The 25,059-nt window shown below is 40.1% G+C and overlaps 1 protein-coding gene across 1 annotated transcript in view; it reads left to right on the top strand.

The window, feature by feature from the left end:
• Positions 1 to 3,486: 3,486 nt before the first annotated feature.
• The window catches only part of GDAP2 (ganglioside induced differentiation associated protein 2), a gene marked incomplete at its 3' end in the record, with an annotated part of 40,959 nt that continues 19,386 nt past the window's right edge, over positions 3,487 to 25,059 (top strand). Inside the window, exons 1-7 of the mRNA XM_084244353.1 lie at positions 3,487 to 3,806; positions 4,980 to 5,119; positions 9,270 to 9,423; positions 9,835 to 9,923; positions 15,067 to 15,143; positions 17,563 to 17,722; positions 19,952 to 20,108. Of these exons, the coding sequence (XP_084100479.1) occupies positions 3,631 to 3,806; positions 4,980 to 5,119; positions 9,270 to 9,423; positions 9,835 to 9,923; positions 15,067 to 15,143; positions 17,563 to 17,722; positions 19,952 to 20,108 (953 nt within the window). The 5' untranslated portion in view covers positions 3,487 to 3,630. The remainder of the gene's footprint in view (positions 3,807 to 4,979; positions 5,120 to 9,269; positions 9,424 to 9,834; positions 9,924 to 15,066; positions 15,144 to 17,562; positions 17,723 to 19,951; positions 20,109 to 25,059) is intronic.

The raw sequence follows: 25,059 nt of genomic DNA, 5'->3' as shown, positions 1-25,059 counted from the left end.
GTTATATTGAGCTGATAATTGACCCTCTGGGTCTTGATGCCCTCGCTGTAAAATAGGAGTTCTAATGCCCTTTTTGTGGGATTATGGTAGGGATTGGAGAGCATGGTTGCAACGCATCTAATGCCCGGTGATTCCCTGTGCCCGCCCTAGTTCCTTTAGTGTCTTGGCCTCTTCCCCTCTGCCCCTGAAAGGCACCCAGATTTACCCATACCTCTCTGTAAAAATTTCCCACTGCTTTGGTTTTGTCACTGTTTGGAAGATACATTGTTTTTTGAAACTAAATTAATTCCCCTACCTCCACCCCTTGTTCTTTATAGCATACCCATGACAGATTTTAACTGTATTTATTCCTATGATTATTTGTTTGTGTGCTTTTTAGTGGGCCTGTCTCTTCCCTTAGAATTTTGGCACCTAACAGAGCTAGACGGATAGACAGAATGACTGCCCGGGACATAATGGGCAAATGAGAAATGAGCATTTATCAGTTCCTGTGGGTTAGGAAATCAGAAGAGACTTCCTTGTGTGCGTCTGGCTCAGCATTTCTCATGCCCTGCAGTCATGATGGCAGCTGGTGTTGAAGTCATCTGAAACCTCACAGGACCGGCAGGATCCACTTCATGGTGATTCATTTATTTGCCCGGCAGTCCACGCTGGTTGTTAGCAGGAATGCTCACTGTGTCCTTACGGGGACCTTTCCATGGGCTGCTGGGGCTCAAGTCATGGGAGGACTTGGGGAACTAGCTTCCCCAGAGAAAGACGTCCAAGAGCAAGAGGGACAAAAGCCACAGTAACTTTTACGACTCGGCATTGGAAGTCACACGCTCATTTCCGAAAGACCCTCTTGACTACATAGTGTAATTCATCACAGGAGTCAGCTACACAAGGGTGTGAATACCAGGAGGCAGGTATCATTGAAGGACATTTTGTCTACCACAGATGCTACGTGGGATTGTAGAGAGTCAGCCAAGGATGATCACAGCAGTCGTTGAATAGTGTTGATGGAAGGACTGGGTGACACAGGAAAATTACATCGTGTTTTTTTCCTCGTAGCCCAGGAGCAGAGTCAGAGAAAACAGATGGCAGGTTGATGTAGGTGTTAGGAATTAACAAACCATTACAGGGAAGACATTCAGATAAATAAGAGGGTATCTCAATTCAGCAATTTATGTTTGGTTTATTTGGTGCTTATTGGAAACTGACTGTGAGTGTTTGGGTTTTGCCACATATTAGACATATTTTTTTTTCTTTTTAAAGATTTATTTATTTATTAAACAAGCACTGGGTACAGTCAGAAGTGCGGGAGGGTGAGAGAATTCACCAGAGCCAGAGCGGAGAGCAGAACAGGCAGACTGACGAAATACACTGCTGAGGGGAGCAGTGGGCGGCAGGAGAGGTCTGCGCACCATGTGGGACCCTCGCCCAGTGGCTGGGGATGGAACCGGCACTGCAGAGGCTGCAGGCAGCTTTGCAACCCAGCACTCAACCAGTGCGCCACCAGGGAGGCCCAGGAAGACATATTTTTATCTCAGCAGTGGCGCCAGTGACATAACTGGTAACTTCTATCATGCTTTGCTTTGTGCCAAGCACTCTGCTATGCAATTGTAATATAATGTTATTTAGAAATCAGGAAACTCTGTCTTCAAGTCAAGAATAATGTAATGCTAGGTGAAAGAGGGTCCCCCCCCCCCACTGCATGCTGCTCTCCCCCCCCCCCTTTTTTTGGTATGTTTCAAGTGTAATCTGCATGGCTATTCCTACTAGTTAGAAAGGAGCAAGTGTGTTCTGAAAGTTGGCGTTTAGGTGTGAAGATTAGAAATCACATTTGTGTTTAATGAAAATTTTTAGATTACAGTGAAGAAGTTTGGGCCTGATTCATTGCTATCAAAAGTATGTGAATGAGCGTTTGAATCTATGAATTCCTGAAAGGTGTCACTTTGTTGAGCTGGAGGCCGTTCAGTCATGGAGAACGGGTGGTGTCCGCTCGTCCTCTGTCTCGTCCAGATCGAGTCTGAATACTGTGAACACAGCAGCAGAGCTGTGTCGCCTCCAATTTCGAAGGCCAGTGGGTGAACTCAATACCCATCTCTAGTTAGGATTAATTTCTTTAAAGTAATTTCAGAAAAGTATCACTTAAGGAATAATCCCTTCCAACAATGTTCTCATAGTATAATCTCCAAAGCCTTTCTGACATTGTTCTATAAATGATCACGTTTCCCACCCGATGGTGTTAGAACAGGTACTAGTGTGTTGTGCCAGATCTGAGGCCCAGGCCATTTAGTGTCCCCAGTTAGTATCCCATACCTCTCAGCAGGAAGCAGGTGCAGGTTGGCTGCTAACGCTCTCTGGTTCCTGCCCTGCCTTATGTCCTCTTCAAGGGTTCCTACCCTATAAACCTGATCTGATCGTTTTTTCAGTCCTAAGCAACTGATTGGTCCTGTCAGCACTAATCAGCTCTCTTCCGTTTTCAATTCACACAGTTAGCTGAAGCCCTTAACGGACAGCTGGAGAGCTTGAACATGATTGGCCCATTGAGCTCAAACCTGATTGTTCCTTTTATGATCCTGGCTCCAGTCGGTGCCCAGACTGACCAGCACTGAGGTCAGGGCAGCCTTTCGGGTTGGAGGGCTGTGGTTTCATTATCTTTGAATTGGTTCTTTTTCTTCTTCATATTCATTTAGCAATTTGACCTATTTTCTAAATACATTCTGAATTTAACCGTTCCTCACCCTCTCACCTAGCTTACTGTCGTAATATCTGCCTTCACTCCTGCCCTATCTGGATTTCACTGTAACTAGCTAAAGTAATCTTTTCAAATGTTTCTTATCCTTGTGTAATTTCCCCTCATGGTTTGAATGAGACCTCAACTTACCATGACTTACTGCATCACCTGGACTTCCCCTCTCTCGCAGCCTCTTTTATCTATTTCCTATGACTTCTCTGACCGCTTGACACTTAATATCTTCATGTCGTCCTCGTCTTCTGATTCTGCATTTGTGTGTAAGCAGCCTCCTGCCCCCTCAGTCTCATTTACTTTATCCTGTTAATTGTCAAATCCTGTTAATTTTTCCTTTGTGTATTGGCTGTCACACCACACTCAGTTCAAACCTTTATTGTCTTTGACTGCTTGATTGCAGTGACCTCCCTGCTTCTCATTTTGTCTTCCTCAATACAACCTCCAGATTATCACTAGACTAAACTCTTTAAATTGTTCTTACTGTTTATCTCTCTGTCTCTTGACGCTCCTAGCACTTTTCCCTTCAGTAGCAGGCACTCAATAGTGAATGAAGGGTCTTATATTTCTGGACAGTAGAGGAGACAGGCCATGTGATTTTAGTGACTAGAAGTCTTTAGGAAGAATTTGTGCTTAAATAATCCTCGTTTCTTCCTGTTTCAGAAAAGCTGAAACAGGAAGCAATTCTTTGTGGTACACTGATTTTATGGACTATTTAAGTAAGTGTGGTCAGATGTCGTACACTTCACAATAGACTTTTGTGTTTCACTCTAATAGAAATAAAGTTGTATTAGTGCTTCTCGATCAAAACAATTCTTTCTTTTCTTTTAAACTAAAGTCTCCAGTGCATATTGAATTGCTGAGGAATCCAGGAAGAGACAAGCTGAAGCTCCCATTCCATGGATCCTTTGGGTGCACCTTCCCAGTTTGTGGATGTGGATACACTGCCAAGCTGGGGTGACTCCTGTGAAGATGAATTAAATGCTTCTGATACTGCAGCGGAACCATTTCAGGAGGACACTATTAGATCACCTTTTCTTTATAATAAGGACATTAATGGAAAAGTGGTTCTTTGGTAATTCTTTGATTAAATCATGTGATGCGATATTATCTCCCAATTTTTTCTTAGAATTTTTTCTGAACTTTTTTTTTTTTTCTGTAAGCCTTCATATTGTTGGAATATTGCTCTGTGTATGCATCTACTGTTTAGTTGAGGTATAACTGCTATACAGTAAACTGCACATATTGAAAGTATACAATTGGGTAAATTTTAACATACATTAACCCATGAACCCATCACAATCAAGTTAGTGAAGATATTTATTATCTTCAGATTTTTTGAGTGTCCCTTTGTAATCTCTCTTCTGCGCTCCCTGTCTCCACATCCCCAAATAACCTTTGTTCTTTCTGTCACTATAGATTAGTTTGCATTTTCTAGAGTTTTATGTAAAAGAAATCATAATACATTTTGTTTTAATTGGCCTCTCTTGTTCATCATAACTATTTGAATGTTCATCTATGTTGTTGCATGTATTTGTAGCACATTTCCTTTTTATAAAAACTCTAAATGAGATATAAATCACCTACCGTACAATTCAGAAATTTTAAGTGTACACATCACTGGTCTGTAGGATATACACAAATTTATTTAACCATCACTACAATTATAGAACATCTTTATTAACTCAGATCCTGTGTTCTTTAGCAATCCCATCCTGTTTCTACCCAAATTCTTAGCTCTAGCCATCTTCCATCTACTTTCTGTCTCTATAGATTTACATATTCTGGGCATATCAAAAGTAATCAATTGTGACTTAACGTGCAAATCAATACTTCACTCCTTTTAAGGCCAAATAATATTTATTGTATAGATATACCACATTTAATTTCTCACTTCATTAGTTGATATATATTTGGGTTGTTTCCACTTTTTAGCTATACTAATGTTGCTGTGTCTAAACTCTTTAAAACCACCACTTTTAACTCTGTAAGCATTCTGTTACAATGAAGAAGAAATACACAAGAAGGAAAGGAATAACTTGATGGTTTACTGAGAGAGAGCAATGTTTTTAAGATATATTTTTCTGAATCAGGAACTATTTTTCTACTGTTGCTTAGCTTGTAAGCTAGCAAAATCAATGTTGTGAAGGGAATAAGGATAGAAAGTTTTGGAAGAATTAGAAACTAGTTCTCGTATCTCCTTTCTCTTCCTGACACTTACTCTTGATTGGTTGATTGGTTTCCCCAGGAAGGGAGATGTGGCATTACTGAACTGTACAGCCATTGTGAACACCAGCAATGAAAGTCTTACAGATAAGAATCCTGTGTCAGAAAGTATCTTCATGCTTGCAGGGCCTGATTTGAAGGAAGACCTCCAGAAACTAAAAGGTGAGAATTTTCTTAGGTATGTTATTACATTATTTAGGAAAGATTTATTTTGGTATCTTTTACCTGCAGAAGCATGCTAGGCATTTTAAGTGAGAAGATATGCAAATGTAGCTGCTCTGCTGTTAAAACTAAGTAAAAACAATCTTTGAAACCGAACACATACGTAAAATACTTGTGTTGAGTTCCTGAATTTTAAAGTCACAGTTAGATCTTTGTAGCATTTCCTGGCTTTTATTTCTTGAAGTTCCAACCCTTGTAAAACAGCTATTTTTCATCTAAGCGGAAAAGCTGTCATCATGATTTGATATTGATAGAGAAGTTTTTATATATTCCTGGTCATAGGATGGTGTTTTTCTGAGATGAAATTTACTTGTATATAAAACTACAGTGCATCACAAGAACTTACTGTCCTTTTTTTTTAACTAGAGTATTCTTTTGAAAATACATTTTTGGAAATGGGGACAGGAGAAGTCCTGTTAGTTCATAATCTTGTTTATCTTATTTGCTTTTATTTTCTTAAATTACCAACTAACAGCCAGTTTTTTGGTATTGTTATTTGAGCCCAAATAGACTATTGTGAAATTCAGTTATCCCATTTTATAAAAAAGATTTGTAAAACAGAGCAGTGTTTGTTAAAATGTAAGTAGTAAATCTCAACTGTATAAAAGTCTTGATTTCTTTGGCCCTACTATGTAACATTGACAACTGATTTCTAACCTAAAAAAAAAATACTAGAATTTGAAGAGGAATACTTGAAAGTAGGGATCGAGAGAGAATTGCATTATCTGATGAAAGTAAACTTTGTGAGGGCAGAAGGAGAAAAGCCTTTTATTAAACAGAAAATGTGACAAATAGCATAAAGAATGTATAGAAAATAGAAAATGTAGCTATAACACTGAGACGTGCTTTGAGAAACTGATCTGGGAAAATTCTTCATGGGGATGTGTGTGTGTGTATGTGTGTGTGAGAGAGAGAGAGAGAGAGAGAGAGAGAGAGAGAGAGAAAGAGCGAGAACTGATGGATAAAAAGAGAAATTAGGGCCTCCCCTGGCGGCGCATCGGTTGCGCGCTGGGCTGCGAAGCTGCCCGCAGCCTCTGCAGTGCCGGTTCGATCCCCGGCCACCGGCGAGGGTCCCACATGGCATGACAGACCTCTCCTGCTGTTCCCGCTGCTCCCCTCAGCAGTGTATTTCGTCAGTCTGCCTGTTCTGTTCCCCGCTTTGGTGAATTCTCTCACCCTCCCACGCTTCTGACTGTACCCATTGCTTGTATAAATAAATAAATAAGTCTTTTAAAAAAAGAGAGAGAAATTAATGAAACTTAATATAGATATACAAATACAACCTCAATAATTATCAGCATTTGTTTGAGCATTTTCAAGCATGTTATACCCCTGCCCTTTATTAGCTAAGTAACTTAAGACCAGTTACTCTGCCTCCATGCCTGAATTTCCTTATCTCTAAAATGGGGATGACAATAATTCCTGTCTCCGTTCCTGACACATAAAAAGAGCTCACTGAAGTGTTTGGGGATGGAAAAAATTAACATCATACAGACAAAATTAAATAATGAACATTAAGTCCTCGGGCACATCCTAAGTGTTTATTATTGCTGCTGTTAGCTACTAACCTCAGCTGTGTTATTTAATGAGTCAGTGCCAGCCCAGAAAGATTATTGGTGATGCACTGAAAGGCTAAATACTTAATTGTGTCCCCCTGTTACATTTTTAATAACTTAGTAAATGATTACTAAGTATGACTCACCAAATGTAAAGAGGACAGAAAGGTTGAAGGAATAACAGAAGACATTGGATTTTTAAATATCTAAAGATTTTTAAATGTCTTAATTGACTGGATATATGAGCCAATAAATAAATGACAGGAATGAATATAAAAGTCTTGCTGTAAGTTCAAAACATTAATTACCCAAGTTCAGAATGGAGAGCTCCAGTTTAAGAATGTATTTGCTATCTTAATAAATGATGTTATTATCCACTCCACTTGTAATGCAAACAAGAAAAAAAACCTTTTGAGTTCACACTTCATCTTCCTTATCCTCCACAGAAAGCCTTAAATACTTCTGGGTGTCTGTTGCTGCTGGCTCATCACTGTGCTCGACAGGCCTGCTTGTACCGGAGCCACAATCTCCCTCGCAGCTGGCTCCCTGCATCCATTCTTCTTTACTTAAATACGTTTTCTGCATAGTGTTTGCTTTTTAAATTGTCGAATCCCTTCCTGTTGTTCCTCTACTAAAAACCCTTAGGTGACTGCCCATTATACACTTTTAAAAATAAAATCCAAACTCCTTAAACTGGTCTCTGAGGAGTGAGATCTTACCTCACTTGCCTCCAGGCCCGTCCCACACCCCCTTTATCCCTTTATCCTGCCTTACCATTCTTGGGCCACACTGACCTCTCCTTGCCTTGTCATTCAAGCTCCTTGTCAGGGTCCCACAGGCTGTTGCTCTTTCTCTCAGGTCTTACTTATGGGTAAGTCTTGTCCTCCTCGTGTCTTCCTCAAAGCACAGTTTCCTTTTATTCCAGAACAGATCGATCCCACCATGGCTTATGCCGCCAGCTTGCTCTTCTTCTCTTTTATGGCCTTATCACGATTGGGATTTCATAAATTATCTGATGATGCTGTTTCCATTAAACTTTAAAATCCTTGAGAACAGGGACTGTACGTCTCACTCGCCTCCACATGCCCAGTACCAGGAGTGAAGGCATCCTTGAAGGAGCTGATAAATAAATACATAGAAATTCCCTTTAACCCATCTATTTGACTTTTTATTTCTGCTGTCACATTTTTCACTTGGTTATAACAGTTATGTAAGTGCTATTTCCTCTTTTCTGTCATCCCCCTTAGTTAGAGGCTTGCTTACTTCCTGGTGGCGATTGGCCATCAGCTGTATTTATGAGGGAAGAACTGAGAAGCAAATGTGCTTTGTGCACATGGGTAGGAGTTAATAGTAGGCGCTCTAGGAGCAGGTGATAGGGAGGAGCCCCATTGGCGGACATTCCTTAGTCACCAGGTCCTTTGGTTTGAACCTCTTAATTTATTTGGAAGGAACCCCCAGAGGCGTAAGTATCACTGTCAGCTGAATTCCTTCTTTTCAGGTGTCCATGAGGTTTTTGAGTCCACAACTAGTCTAGTTCAACATCACCTAAGAATAAAACTCCTGCCTGCTACTCTGGTGATAAAGAAATCATCATCTTGCAGTGCTGGCTAAGGGAGAACTTATTGCACATTTTAATGTTTTTATATAAACTTAACCTCCTTTTTCTAATCCCACTTCACATCACGGCCTTTGTAATTACTGAGGGAGGACCTCCGATTTTTCAACCTTTCTAATGTTCTACAGCAATAATGACAATAAATGTATGTATGCACTCTGCATATTGAACTCACTCAACCCTGTGGTGTAAATACTACTAGTATCTCCATTACAAATTAAGCCGGGGGTAGGCCACGCTCCTGCCGACACATCACAGCAGAAAAGTGGGGGTGGACTCAGGATTTGAATCCAAATGATCCACCTTGAATCCAGCACTGCCTTTCAGTACTTGCTTCATATTAGTTATCCCATTTCTGCAAACAGTTAGGTTTCTCTGCTTTGCCATAATTGGTTACACTCGGTCCATTTACATCTTACCTTCTAAACTTTTTAAGATTTATTTATTATTTATGCATTCAAGAAGTGGAGTGTAGGCCAGAGGTACGGGGGTGAGAGGATTCACCAGAGACAGAGTGGGGACTAGAACAGGCAAATCCACTGAAATACACTGCTGAGGGGAGCAGCAGGTGAGATAAGAGAGATCTGCTGTGCCATGTGGGTCAGCTCCCTGGCCTAGGATAGAACTCATGTTGCAGTGGCTGGTGATAGATTGATAGTGCTGTGTCTTTAACCCCTGCACCACCAGGGAGGCCCCTACCTTCTAAATTTTTGATGCTAGTGCTTGCCTATTTCATTCTTTCTCATTCTGTCTTTTTCCCTGTTGTGCTGCTTTATTGTCATTTTAGGAAAAGAGATGTTTATCTTCAATCCCTGACTTAAACTGAAATTTCTCAAAGTTCTAAACACTTTCTCTGATCTTTGCATTGTAGTTTTTTTCTTAATGCCTCTGCTGACTTATGTGTGTCTGTTATCCCCAGGTTGCCGGACAGGTGAAGCAAAGTTGACGAAAGGATTCCATCTGGCTGCTCGGTTCATCATTCACACTGTGGGACCTAAATACAAGAGCCGCTACCGCACAGCCGCTGAGAGCTCCCTGTACAGCTGCTACCGAAACGTGCTTCAGCTGGCAAAGTACGCCCTCTTGTTCCCAGGCCTGGCATGCCATTCTTTGTGAAAGCTTCCAGTTTTAAACAGAAACATAGCTATAGAAGTCAGATTTTGAGGGATTTACATCATTTAAGAGAACCCTGAAGTTAGAGTTATTTATCTTCTGAAACTTAGCAGGAGAGGAGTGGATTTGGGTGACTTGAGAATTAAACCTGTTCCCTTTTCACTCAGTCTTCACTTGGAAAATTTTTTCCAAATAGTACAGTTAAGTTATATGTCAGCATAATGATTAAACAGTGCAATTGGGTTGGCTTTTTGCCCACTTGTTGAAAGTGTAGGGAAGGGGAAATTGAGCTGCATTTTTAAATTACTTACATGTTGTTATGTATGTGTTATTAATACTGGTAAATCTTCATGTTTGCTGTTTGATTTCAGAGAACAGTCAATGTCTTCTGTTGGATTCTGTGTCATTAATTCTGCAAAACGAGGTTATCCTTTAGAGGATGCAACACACATCGCACTTCGTAAGTGACGCTGGGGACACTGCGTAAATTGACATCAATCTTAAGTAGGAGTAAGGGATGCTGGACATAAGTTTAGTTGTAGAAAATTTTTTCTATCACTAGCTAAATATTTTTAACAAAAGATTTGTTGATCATGGCACCCTGGAGGGAATTTTGTATTCACAAGTTGCACGGCTATCAGTTTACCTTACTGGGTTGGGTTGACATGTTTATTGATTTGCATAAAGACTTAGAAGAATTGTCTGTTAAGTTTGAAGGTGATACCAAACAGTATAGCCAGTGTGTTGAGTATTTGACTGATTCATTATTCAGAATAATTGTAAGAGGCTGCAGCAGTGAAATCCACACAGATTTTTATATGTAAAAATATTATTTTTATTATAATTATTATAATGTATTATAAAATGTATTTGTACATCACTTAGCAGTTTTTATGCAGCCGCTTTCAACAGAATTTTAATATAAAATCCTGAATTTGGGTTTTAAAATTACTGGGCTCAATCATTATGAGCCAAAATGTTATATAGTGATACAAAAAATATGATCATATGATCATGCTGGATTACATGAAGGTTCTGACCACATGTAGAGTTTGCATATAGTTTTGGGTGTCATGTCTCATAATACACTGCAAACTGGAGTGAAAGAGTTGGAAGCATTAGTGGTATTTGTAAAACAACATGCTATTACTATATGGTGTCCATCATCAGATATCTGAAGGAATCTATTGTGCATTCATTCTGTGCTGCATTTTTAGAGCAATGGTTCTTAAGCTCTTTGGGGGGGTCATCATAAAACTTTACTGAGTATCTAATGAGAGAAAGTTGTGCACCCTTTCCCCAGAGAAGAGTATGTGTGTGTAGAATTGACATGCAATTTCAGGAAGTCCACAGACCTTTGTACAGACTCTAGATAAGACCTCTAACTGTGGAAGGCAGCTCTAAAATCAGAACAAGAAAGGAGACCTGGTTCCATGTGATCCAGGATTGTAATCTGCATAGAAATGTTTTCTTTTTTAATTTTTTAAAAAATTTTTAAAGGATTTGTTTATTTATGCATATAAGAGCTGGGGTACAGGCCAGAGATGCGGGGGTTGAGCGGACCCACCAGAGACAGAGTAGGGAACAGAACAGGCAGATTGACTGAAATACACTGCTGAGGGGAGCAGCGGACAAGTCAGGAGAGGTCTACTGCACCATGTGGGTTGCTCCCTGGCCAGCTGGGGATTGCTTCATAGTGGAGTGCTTAACTCTTGCGCCACCAGGGAGGCCCTGTTTCCTTTTTCAATTGTGGTAACATTAGTCTCTAAACTGTAGAGTTTGAGGTGCAGTTGCTCACCTCAGCAACTGTGTATCTCTTCATGCCCAACACACATCCAGTCACCACCTCCCAGTGGGCCCAGTAGAAAAGTATTTTAGATAAACTGAAAATAGAAAAGTAAATAAACTTGTCACTGGGAACATTGATGCAGAGGCTAAGGACCATCTGTTATAGATGTTAGAGAAAACATTACTCATTTGGGAAAAATATATACTGTAAAGGGATACTCTTGGCTATCTCAAGAATTTAAAGATATGGAGCTGAAAGTTATCTTCGTGAAAAATTATGAAGCTATTTTAATGTATATAATTATTAGTCTATAGCATAGAATTTAAGGTGAGGGCATACTGAGTCTTAAATAGTCTAATAATTAGCCATTGTTAAAACTAAGGTTTTCACTGCTCGAGGACTTGCTATAACTTTATAGTTGAAGTATATATGCATTGCGTATACACACACACACACACACACACACACACGCCGCAACTTCTTGAGGAACAGAGATTCCAGTGCTTCCATATGTCATGAAGTGTTTGCTCAAGAAATACATTTTCTGAAAGGGGATAAATTTCACTTCATTTCCTCAACAACCCTGTGTAGTTGAGTGTAGTTTAGACAGTATGATGTCTGTTTTACAAATAATGAGGCTCAGAAATCTATCATGTTCTCAGATTTCTGCAATTTAAAATATATAATCAGGCCTTCTCCCTGTCTGATGCTAGGTAACTCATTATGTTTCAGTTGGAACTGCTTCAATGGGGAACTATTATATTTTAACTACCTGGCATGTATTATAAATGATACTTTACCAAAGCAAAATGCTTGCCTTTGTGTAATTCTTCCTGGCAAGAATTTTAATATTCTCTGATTCCTTAGCCTTGGCCCTGTCATCTCATAACTTGAGCTTTGCTTTCTTTTCTCTCCATTATTTATAACAGTAATTGTATAGTTTAAAAAAAAATGTTTAAAGGCAACCTCATTTTATAGATCAGGTTCTGAAAAAGATGTCAGGCAGATTGGCTTTTGATCCCAGTTCTATCAGTCTGACTCTGAATGTGGCCCCAGGTAAACCATTTGATACAGTACCACAGAGAAATCAGCTTGAAGGATTAATTACAGTAATAATAACAAAGATCAATAAGGAGTATAAGTTGATGAAGTGATTGCTAAGAATTTAATTAGCACAAAGAAAATAGAAAGTTTTAAAATGGGCAAGTTAAGTTACATTTTACAAGTCCTCTTTGTCTTATGACACCTTAAATCTAGTAGCAAAACTGTAACATCTCATTAAAAAAAAGAAATACACATACAGACAGTTGTTTCCTTTGCTAAAATACTTTGAGCATTTGGGGAATAAATGACTTGTATATTATTGTAGCATATGTGGGCCAACAACAAATTTAATGGTTAAGTCCTTAGTACCAAAAGCTTTCTTACCCATTAAACTATTATCAAAGTTTATTTCCTTTGAAACTTAAGTGATATCCTCTTGATAGAGGTATCAAGATTATTTATCTTTTTCTTTCTTAGTTATTACGCAGTTCAGTTCTTCTCTAGAGGAAGCCTAAAGAAACATCTGCATTGAAATAAATTTATCAGGTTATTTATTCATTCAACAAAACCTTGAAGTACTACATGCTAGGCCCTATGCTATATAGAAGAGACCACAATGTTGAGAAAAAAGACAACAATGTTTGTTCTTTTTGAGTTTCCAGCTGGGAATTTTAATATCCCTGATGTCATTCTCTCCAGCTAAGGGTTTTCACTAAAAGTTAGACCATAACTTCCTGGTCAGTTACAGAGAATAGTGCGCAGATGAAATTTGGGAAGAAACAGTCTGGAATGTCAGTTAGGACTAAAACATTATAGTCATGACATCATCTTCTCCTTTTTGCAAAATTACTTTTCTTAATGAATTCTGCTGAGAGGAGTCAACTTGGTTATTTGTCTTCTAACAGAAATCCCACAGTGAAATGCTGGAAACTATTATGTGTGGACATTAAAACTCGGTGCCAAAGTAAAGAGGATAGAAGAAAATCCTTTTTTGAACGTTCATTTTAAAAAAAAAAATTAAAGCAGAATAGAGAAAAATGAAAAATGAATTTGGTGCCTAATAGAGGGGAAATTATGAATATTTGTTCAGTCCTTCAATAAAAGGGGTCTGCTCTGCTTAGTTCTCAGGAGGTCATAATGAACAGGCAGGGGATGTGTAGAGCCACAAAATGTTAATTCAGCTACCAGTCCCTTTTAAATAGTTGCTGGCCATGCAAAATTTACTTGCCTTCAAAATGCTCTGTCCAGCTAGCTAGGAAACACTGAAACGTTCACCAAAAGACTGTTCAAGACTCTCAGAGGAGCACAAGTGGGAGGAGTTCAACCAAGAGGAGATAGCTTTTTGAACAGGTCTTGTAAAATGAATGGCTCGTGATGAAAGAATGGCATTTTCTAGTCAAGGGAACCTTGCAAACACAGGGAGAACAGCGTCAAAGCAAGAGCGTGTTCTGGAGGTGCATTTGACTACAGCCTGCCGAATGTGGGAGGCCTGTCACTGGAAACAGCACTGAGGGCAGGGGTGAGCTGGTGGGTAGAGAGGCCTCCTCAGGACCGTGAGTCTCACCCACAAGCGGTGCAGAGCCGTGGAAAGCAGTAAAGAGGGTGACTTAAGGCAAGTTGGGCAGCAGTGGTGTGTGGACTTGGAGAAGAGAAACTTGGAGAGCAGTTCAGAGCTATTGCTAGAGACTGAAGCTTTGAGAATCTGAGAGCAGCTGGGAGGGAAGGAATGCACGTTAGAGCAGCAATAGAATTTAAAGGCCGTGATAACCCGTTAAGATGCAGGATGAAGGAAGAGGTGACGTGTCAAAAGAATTCCAAGTTCCAGTGTGGAAACGGATTGGCAGCTGCTCTGTAACTTAGACAAAGGCCCACAAGTCAGAAGTGGGTTTTGTGGAGGAAAGATGGGAGCTAGGATGGGACCTGCTGGGTTTGAGGTCTCTGGGTTATCTGAGCAGGTGTGCGCATTCGGCGATGGGAATGCAGGGCGTTTGTTCAGAAAATAGAAGGTAAAGATTTGGGAGCCTTCAGCATTTGGGGTGGTACCTAATCAGGTTAGTGAGCAATGAAGTCTATCTCTATTTCAAGAGAATAAAACATGTAGAGGAAAGAACCCTGGGGACGTTTTAGAAGGAGGGACGTGTGTGTTAGGACTAAAGTTAGAAAGATCTCTGGTAAGTTAAAAAGTGAAAAAAATTAAGAACTATTAGAACTTGTTATTTAGAAATTGATAGAAGAATCAGACTGACAAAAATTCAATCACCGAGCTTTGGTTTGATGGGATTTTGACAGTGACAAGAGGCTGAGTGTGCATCTGATCACTAAGTGAGTGAGTGCAGAGGCACTTGTGCTGGATCATTCTATTCAAAGAGAAAGGCCCCTGGGAATAAGAAGCATGCACTGGATAAGGGAGAATTGTCCAGTCATCATCTCCTGTGACCAGACACTATGCTAGGTACTGTCAGTAGAGCAGTAAATAAAGTAAAGCTTCTTCTTTGGAGGCGCTCTCATTCTAGTGGGTAGGGCAGGGGTGGGGTGGGGGTGTATAGTCCAGAAACGACAGCGGTCTAGAGTAGTGACTCTGGGAAATAGAGCAGGGAATGGTCCTAAAATAGGGTAGTCTGGGCAGGCGTCCCTAGTGACGGTGTCACTGGGCAGAGACCCGGAATGAAAGAGTGATCCATTGCAGACAGACACCGTGAAAGAGTAATTTTTTTCTTCACACATCATTAATTTCTCATTTATTGAATAATCTTTCTGTTCTTTTCTTTAGGCACTGTCAGGAGATTCCTAGAGATTCATGGGGAGTCGATTGAAAAAGTAGTATTTGCTGTCTCTGAACTTGAAGAGGTATTTTGCTAATTATGTTGCATTGTTTAAATATTATTTTCATTTGTGTTTACTTTTGTCTCACAACTATTATTTCCTGAATTGCCAACCAGCAAATCTTTTTACCCGTGTATGTATTAGACAGTGAACTTCACTGTCATCTGCTGGAAAAGACTGTCTTAGCTACTCAAAGCACGTCAAGAAAGGGCATCTTGTTGATATTTTTCACTGCTGAATGGTTGTCACCTAGTGACACCTTGCCAAGGGAGCAGTGCCTTGTGGTTCATTTCGTTAGCTCTCCAGGCATCGCCTATGACCTCAGCACTGCGGGCCCCGACAGCAAAACCAGAAAGCCACAGTGAGTGGCAAAGTTTGGCATTTTGTCTGACCTGGAAAGAAACAGGTGGCAACCGAGCCGAGTGGCCGGCGCTGAGCAAGTTGTTCGGTTCATTCCTTGTTGGGTGTGGTCCGTTTAGTGTGATTCCATTTAATTTAGAGCCAGTTTAGAAAACTCTGACATTTTTTGTATTTTTTTTTTTCAATTTATTAAGCTGCCTGTATTATTTCTGTCAGTTGCGTGTCCACAGACACATTACTTAACCTTCCCTGTGCTGTAGGAATATTAGCACACTTCCATCACAAGAGCGTTGTGATAGATTAATTAATGCATATGAAATATCCATTCAAGGTACATATAACTGCAGACATGAGCTAACATGCTTTTGAATTTGCTAAAATAACACACATTTGCTTTGCTTGCTATCCCTTCTTGTTTCACCTGGCTTGTCTATTCGTTTACTAGGTTCTAGGGCCACCCCAGTGACTAGGTCACCGTCCTTGCTCCTCCTGGGGAACAGAGAAGAGTTCCTTACCATCAGTATATTTAAAAAAAGGTTATTAAAATTTATCATCTAGGGTCATTGCACTCTTTTTTAAAAGCCACTTATGAATAATTTATTGAAGAATAGAGAGATAATGGAAAACATTTTTATTAGGCATTCAGTAGAATGTAAACATAACAAACCTCTTTGTATCAAGTAAATTTTGTTGCACAACATCATGAATGATGAAGGGAGTCTGGCAGTTCTAAAAAAGCCAGATTCCTCTTAGATATCTGCAGAAGAGCTTTGAAAACAGAGGTCCACACAGACACTTATACTTGAATGTTAGGATCACTTTATTCATAATAACCAAAAAGTAGAAACAACTCAAATGTTTTTCACCGACCAACTGATGAAATGATAAACAAAATGTGGTATATACATTTAATGGAATACTATTAAGCCATAAAAAGGAATGAAATATTGATTCATTCTACAATGTGGGTGAGCCTTGAAAACATTATGCTAAGTGAAAGAAGCCAGTAACAAAAGGCCACAAATGCATTCTGTTTTTATAAAATGTTCAGAATAAGCAAATCCATAGAGACAAAGGGTAAATTAGTGGTTGCCAGAGACTGGGAGTGGGGAGAATGGGTTATGACTTAACTAAGGACTATAAGTTTTCTTTGGGGATGATGAAAATGTTCTGAAATTAGATAGTGGTAGTGATTCCACAGCTCTGAATATACTAAAAACCACTAAATTGCATACTTTAAGAGGGTAAATTTTATGGTATGTGAATTGTCTCTAAGTATTTTATAAAAGGCTGCAGAGATCACATCTCCAGCCTTACCTACCTTGAAAAAGATGTTACAGCGCTGTGGGTGATACAGTAAGAAAACAGTGGGTAATGTTTTAAATGACTTCATTGCTCTTGCAAGCAATTCCATCTTTCCTTTGGTTTTAGTCATTTTTAGGAGAGTTGGGAATAATGGATGCATACAGATAAAATAATTCATAGGATGATGAAAAACCAAAATGCTTCAAGAGACAAGAAAAATAAGAGCATTAAATGCCTATCATGAGTTTATGCATGAGTCCAGTGGGCCAACCTGCAGAGAAATAAGATGGAATGAGTTTTATTCTGTTTTTTGGTTTTTTTTTTAAGTAAAATTTCTTTTTTCTTTGAAAACCTCTAAGAATAAGTCATGAGTAAAAATCCTTCAAAAGTAATTTGAACTGCTTAAAAAAAAATCTCAAAAACTAAAGGCTGATCAAATGGACCCTGATAGCACCCTGAGGCTCAGAGGTAGCCTGAGCTGAATCTTGGATGACAGGTGTGGAGGACAGTGAGGGCTGGGGCAGGGGCAGGTGTAGCAGGATAGTGCCTTCAGGTGGAGAGGCCAGAGTGGCGTCCTGTCTACCTTGACTAGCTCACAGCATCCTGACTTTAACACCAGCAGTGACTGAGGGGCCAGACGGTGTCTGGCCTGAGCACAGAAGGCTGAAGGCCTCATGCTCGACGGCACTGTCCTCAGAGTGCTGGGAGCAGCTCCAAGCTCTGCAGGTGCTGCCTCACTTTGCTATTTTTCACAGAATGTTTTGCTTTTCTGACACAGGCTACTTACCAAAAGCTGCTACCTCTGTACTTCCCAAGGTCACTAAAAGAAGAGAGTCGGTCATTTCCATCCCTACCTGCAGACATTGGGAATGCAGAAGGCGAGCCCGTGGTGCCTGAACGGCAGATAAGAATAAGCGAGAAGCCGGGCGCGCCAGAGGGTGAGTGCCGCATTTCTTAACTTCCCTCTGAAGGACGCCACGGGGCCTGTAAGACACTGGCCACAGAAGAAGCAAGAGGTTCAGCTTGACCTCTGGGAGGCTGTCTGTTATGTGACACTAAGGTCCAGACCACTCAGATGATCTTAGAGTCTCATTCTTATTAAGGTTTATCCTTGGTAGGTGATGTCAAGTTTCTGTGAAGCGGTGGCGATGCGGAGGTGAATGTAACAACTTTGTCATTCTCATGAAGCTTACGGTTTTGTGCAGGACACTGTTGAGACAGTAGTCCAAGGCCATTGTCAGCTTAAATTATAAACCCCTTCAACAGTGTCCTCTACTAACATTAACTACTAAGACCAGAATAGAGCCACTGGTCCTGTTGTTCTCGGTTACATATGCAGGTAGATTGAAGCAGTGGGTGGGACATGCAGGGAAGCGTCCCTTTGAATCACTGTACCACAGCTTACAGTGAGCTTTATGGTTACACGTTGAAGGTTGTAAGTCCTTTCTGTGGAGACATGGTTATTAATATCAATGCTGGCACTTGATCTTGAAATTTAGCAACTTAGGAACTGCTGTGAGCTCTTTTACATGAGCATCAAGTTAAAATCTGTGGAAGACTCATCACGTGGGAACAACTATAAACGGGGTAGCATTTGGAAATGTCTGGACCAAGCTTTGCTGGATGGGTGTCTGTGCTCTTTAGGGAGCCCCCAGGACAGCACTCCTTAAGCTATGCCCAGAGTCATTTGGAAGCCCCGTCATTGTGACCACACTGTAGGATGTCATTTTCCCAAGTGCATTTTACCTGACAAGGAATCGCAAATGGCAGGTGGATCTGTGATGGTGGCAGAGCTGTGCAGAGGAGGAGGCCACGGGCCAGAGTGCCTTCCACCCTCCATTCTCAAAGAGTGCTTGATTTTCAGAAGGTGGACTAGTGCCTTTTGGGGCAAAATGGATAGATCTTGAGGTGATTATGCTAAGTGAAACATTTCAGAAAATGTAAAACAGTTACCGGATGGGCTGACACATTTATGAAATATAAATAACCAAAGAGGACAAACCAACGAAACAACAATAATAAATCTTAGAGTCTGTGAATAATGTATGGTTACCCAGTGATGGGGAGGGGTGGGGAAGGAAGGGCAGGAGCAGGGTGTGGTGCAGGAGAGGTGGTGGAGGGCGAGGGACATGCATATGGTGGGGGTGTCAAGTTGGACTCCCAAAATTTCAGTTTTGTAAACTAGTGGTAAATCAGTAAAACGTTTTTTTAAAAGGTAACTTGCATTCTAGCTCAGAAAATAGTATCACATCATCGATGCAGACCTCTGTGTTCATAAATATTTCTAATAAGAATGTTAAATATGTTAAAAGAGATGTAACATCAGCTTTACTTAAGAGATTAAAAGAAGGTTCTTTCATGGATATTGTCTCATGAAAGCAGACTCTTGGGAGTCACAGCCTGAGGAGCAGCCGGAAGGCCCACCGCATTGGGCTTCAGGTGGTCACGTGGCCTGGGGAGCTCCACTTGGCCCATTGGGTTTTTGGGGGGTTTTTTGTTTGTTTTAATTTCAAACTGGTAGGCAGTGGAGACCACTGAGAGAAGCTCCATCCCTAGCAAAATAAAATGTTCCTTTGGGTAAATCAGGAAATTGACTTGTTCACTTGTGGTATGAACCAGGATTGTTAAGGACCAGCATGGTTGTCTAGGCATGACCAGCCCAGAAAGCAACACGCCAGTTAGAATCAGGCGTATCTCAGTGAGTGTGAGACATTCCCTGTCACCCTGACCCTGGTCCCTCCGGTTTCCTTCGAGGTCGCCATGCAGAAGGACTGGGGTGGATGTGCCAGTCCGTCTGAACAAAAGCTCCCAAACATTTCTTCTTTGATCACTTTTGTTAGATACTGTGCTATGATCCACCTTTAAATCCACATATAATGTAATTACTTCCATTTCGTTGCTTAAGATCACATTCTGATACTTCACTGTTATACCCAGGTCACTGTGACACTTTGATGTATTTCTCACACTTCTGTCCCACATGCACAAGCGGTTTCCTCACTTCATTTCTTCAGAGGCCTGAATCTGATTTCGCTTTCATTCTGAAAGATAATCTTAACCCCGGTGCCTTACCTCGCAGTCCTGCCTGTGCAGCACCCACAGGCTGTTCACAGCATTTATTGTCAAGTCTTGTCATCCACTCTGTGCTGATAGTATTTTTGTTACAGACAGCCAAGAAGAGGAGGATGAAGGCTTGGGGGTCGATCTCTCATTCATTGGCTCCCATGCTTTTGCTCGAATGGAAGGAGATATTGACAAGAAGAGAAGACTAATCCTCCAGGGACAGCTGTCAGAGGCGGCCCTGCAGAAGCAACACCAGAGAAAGTAAGGCTGACGGGACATGAGATAAAAGATCGCATCTCATGTCTGCTCAGTGATCTCCGTGCAGCGTGTCCCGATTTATTCTCCATGACGTTCCAGTGCAGAAAAAATCATCCCCATTTTGTAGATGCCAATCCTCAAGGTTAAGTGACTTATCAGTGGTCACAGTTCGTGTCTGGTAGAGCCAGTGTCAGATGCATATCTGATTTCTGAGCTCCTACTCTCTCTCCTATAGCTGGAGGATAATCTCTGCGTGAGATTATATTCTAGAAGGGTCTAGGGAAAGGCAGTTTCAAAGCACTACTTAACATTACTATGTTCATAATTATTAAAGTTTGTTCTTTAAGTTTTATTAAATTTACAAAAAGCTTTACTTCTCCCTGATTTATCCCAAGGACCTTATAAGACCATTGTCTCAGGTACTTTATAAAGCAATTCTGAATAAATCCTTTTTAAAACATAAAGGAAAACAGCTTTTGTGCTTCTAGATAAGCTTTTCCAAAGACAACAGTCCTTGGACAGCTACTTGCTTTTCAAAAAGTTTTAAGGGAAAAAAAAAAGAATCACAAACTATAAGTGGTCCCTGCCATCCAGTACCTTACAGGTTGGTTGAGAACATCTCGCCGGGTTGATGTGAATGTAAAATTAGACAACGGGATGCGCTTGGCACTGCACCTGCTGCTTAACAAGTCTTTCATATTGGCCACTGCCATTCTCTTCAGTCTGGGCAAATTATGCCATCTTATCTGTGAGCCTCAGTACTGGCCAGCCTTGTCTGGCAGCATACTCTCCTCCTTCAGCCCCTGCGGATCCTCCAGGTCTCTGCAGAGTTTTCAGTCTTCATTTTATTCTAACTTTATTTTTAGAGATAAAGCAAATTACCACGAGGGGGCACCAATGACTAGCTTTTCCGGAAGTAATCCCAATCACCTGACGGTTTCAGTGGATCCTGTGCTTGACCAAGTGTAAAAATCTTCTGGCAAACATTTTTCTTTAACTACAGTGACTGGGCCTCCCTTCCAGTCTGGGACTTTGGCATCTATATTTATTTTAAGGCTTTGTCACATCCTGGTTCACACCTGGCTGGATTTGAGTACTTTTGTCCTGGGGTACTGATCCTCCGACTGTTTGGGCTCGGGTCCTCTTTGCACACTTAAAAGTTATTGAGAACCTCAAAGAGCTTATGTTTACATGGGTTTTATCGAGCAGCATTTATCATTTGAGAAATAATTTATTATTTGTTTTAAAATGACCCAGCATTTTTTAATGAAGAATAACTATTTTAAAGTTTAGTGAGAGGAACGTCACTGTTCTATACTTTTGCAAATCTTTTAATGTTTGGCTTCATAAAAGAAAGTTGGTTTCTGATGTCAGCATTCAAATTATTTCTGTAACTTGTTGGGGGTAAATTATATAGAGAAAATCCAGCCTCATTCAGATATATAATTGGAAAAGGGAGATATATTTTAATAGTCGCTTCAGATAATTAGGGATATTCTTCTTGATGTTCACTGTAAAATGATAGATGGGACTTTCTTAAAGTTTAGCTGAAACATGGAATTGCAAATCATATCCATGAATTTTTGTAGTAAAATATGTTGCTCTCTTCACTTTAAATATATTTTTAATAGGAATTTACAGCGGGAATTTATAACATCATAAATCATGTTTTAGGTAATATTTACTGAATAAATCACATCTTTCGATACTGACATATTTCATTACACAATATTAAAAATAAGTTTGTTATTGTCACCACTGATGTTATCAGAAAGGTCTTTAAGTGTTAGAAATTGTAAGCTTTTGGTATAATTTTCAAAAATTACATATTTTTTACAGGCCCATGCTTTGTCGTTATGAACAAATAACGTTGACTATTTTTCTTGAAATGACAGGGTCACCATTCATTTTTGAGAATACATCAAAAATGTATAGATGGCCAGATATTCCTGTTGAGTAACCAGTTTGTTTGCTACTTATCCTTCAGTGTAAACATGGTGTTCCATGAAAGAAGGCAGCTAATTTAGCTCACAAATCAATCACATAGTGCTTTTTCTTTCAAATCAGCCTCATTTTTCAGAATCCATGCTTTAGCATTCTTCCCATTTTTTTAACACATTAATATTTAATATTCCCAAGGATTGATTTAATAAAATTAATATTTTTTGCTTCCTCCTCATATAAGCTTTTTAATGAAACTGGCTTTTCTTCCCTTTATTTGGCAATGAAGAACACAATGACTACTGTGTGGTCTATTGCCACCACCTCGATTCATGCTAAGACTCCAGTAGTTTATCCCACATTTGCTTTTGCAACATCAGTGCAAACACCAGCACAGAGAAAGAGGCAAATGATACTTCAGTATTATTCTGAAAATAGGTTTGGTTTTGCAAATTTGTAAGGTAGCTGTTGACACATACATAGGTAAGTAAGATAGTGTCTCCCTTCTGGAAATTCATGAAGGAGCCGCACTGCCTTCAAATGCCAGAGTATGTCTGCACAGCACAGAATTGCAGATCTGGGGAGGAGGCTTTGGCCCCCAAAGCCTGAACTGAGAAGCAAAGGATTGATATCTCTGCCACTCATGCCCCTTGAATGATGGGCTCCATCTGAGTCCAAAGATCTTGGGATTTCCTAGCCCAGTGTCTGTAATGATTAAAGACGAGGCCTTGTCTTCTGTCTATATGGAATAACACTTCAGACTAATAACTGTGACTCAAAAGTGTGACTCAGGAAACCAGAGACCCTTTCAGGAACCAGTGAGACCAAAACTGTTTTTATAATGTTACTAAGACTTAACTTGCACTTTTCATTCTTATCCTCACAGTGTTCAGTTGAGCTTTGCAAAAACTACTTAATGTGTGATATTGCAGGAGATTAAATGAAGAAGCAGATCATGTAGGAGTCAAAAACTGAAGGAATTTGTAGAATGTAAAAGAATGTGACTTTCTCCCTAAATATAGCTTTTGTCATGAAGTCCCATGTGTTCACAATAATAGGATATTTAGTTTTTAAGTTAATAGATAATTGTTTTTCAAAATTTCTGGTTTTATTTCTAATAAGAGGGTGAATATTGGTGGTTAGAAATGACATAGCTGAGCTGTTCTCTGGGTATGCTACGTATTTAAGATTATAGGTTGTAATTGATTTTCAAGTTTACTCATCTCTCTCTAAATCAGACTTGCATTTACACATGTGGACTGTGGTTTCTGTGTTAGTTGGTCAAGTTGAACAAATGATAAAACTTTATCTCTGAGGGAAGTAAGTAGGTTTTTGATGGGTAGTAGCTTTTCGAAAGCCTTCAATTCTTCCATCAGTAACAAAACTAAAAGGTCACATGGATTGGCTAAAGGATTAGATCATTCCTTCCATAGCACTGCCTTGCCACATCAGTGTCTTTTTACAATAATTCTTTTGAACATCTGAAAAAAATTAGACACGTCTAATTCTTGCTAGATGTGACATTGATTTGGGTAGATCATAAGATGGAAGTTAACTTACTTAGAAAAATTAGAAAGTAACTAGATTTTTTTTTCAAAGATAGAACTTTTAAAATTCTTCATTATTTTGCAGTCACTTTTTTTCTTTCTTGTTAGAATTTCTTGATTGGCTTAAGATCCAGTTGTCTGTAACTCTTATGTCATTTCTCACAGTAAAAGCTTTATCTCATGCTCTGAAATGAGCCCTTAAGTGAGGTGCTGAACCAGGTAATACAGTAACATGCAGACAAAGTGCCACCCCAGCCTTCGTGGTGTTAGGTCTTGCAGAAGAGAGAAATGGTACACTAATTATTAAATGAACAATTTTTTTAAATTACAAGCAAGAGGGGCAATAAAAGTCTAACAAGTCCAGTGGGGGGCAGTTGCATGAGGTCAAGAACGGCATATGAATGCCAAAGCTAGAATTTTCCCTGGGCTTTGGGTTTATTTGTTTTTTGGTTATTTTTAAATTTATTTAGCCATACAAGAACCGGGGTACAGGCCAGATGCGCGGGAGGGTGAGAGGATTCACCGGAGACAGAGCGGGGCGGGGAGCAGAACAGGCAGACTGACGAAATACACTGCTGAGGGGAGCAGCGGGCAAGACAGGAGAGATCTGCTGCGCCATGTGGGACCCTCGCCAGCCAGCTGGGATCGAACTGGCGCTGCAGAGGCTGCGGACAGCCTCACAATGTCACAGCACGGCGCTCAACCACCAGGGGAGGCCCTGAGCTTTTGGTTTTACATACGTGGGTTAGTTGTTGGCCTGTGTGACTCATGCAGGGTAAGTTCTCTTTCAGCCTTGAGCCATGTGGGCAAATGGCAGTTGATTAATTGGGAGCGTCGACTCCCAGTAGCACTGCGAGGACAGCACCCAGCCTCAGTGGCGACGACCTGTTAAAGAAACCGCAGGTTTCCTGCTGCTTGGAAAGCAAAATGTTCCTGGTTGACGTGATTTGGTGGCTTATATTATGGCTCTGGGAACGCTAATACCATTAATTGATATGGAAAAGTTTTTGAACATTTCCCAAACCCCAAAATAACCTACCAAATCATACAAGTAGGAAATTCTACTTAGTGATAATGAAAAAAACCTGTACTCAGCATCGTGCCTCCACCCAGTCTACTCTTGCTGCCATTGTGACGCGTCTCTGCGACTGTGTAACCGGGAGTGCTGTATTTTATCCATCAAGTAACAGAAATTTGTTTATTTAGAATAAGCTATAGGAAAATGAGGGGCTATTTTGAATTGATACTTTCTTTTTTCTGGTTTGGGTATGATTGTTGGGTTGGAATGAAAGATTGCATCTTGAAAAAACTCAAACTGTGGCAAAATAAAAGGTGCCATGCATAAGAGCTGCAATGGAAATTTTTTAATATTTCTTGAGAGGATGAGGCAAACAAGGAAAGCACTGTCTTTGCTCAAGAGAAGATAAAGCTGACACCTGCTTTTACTTTCTCCTCCTAAATATAAG

This window comes from Talpa europaea (genome assembly GCF_964194135.1).
Source record: "Talpa europaea genome assembly, chromosome: 9".
Taxonomy (NCBI): Eukaryota; Metazoa; Chordata; class Mammalia; order Eulipotyphla; family Talpidae; genus Talpa; species Talpa europaea.
The sequence above is the reverse complement of the archived record's forward strand: the minus strand, read 5'-3'. Positions and strand labels throughout refer to the sequence as shown.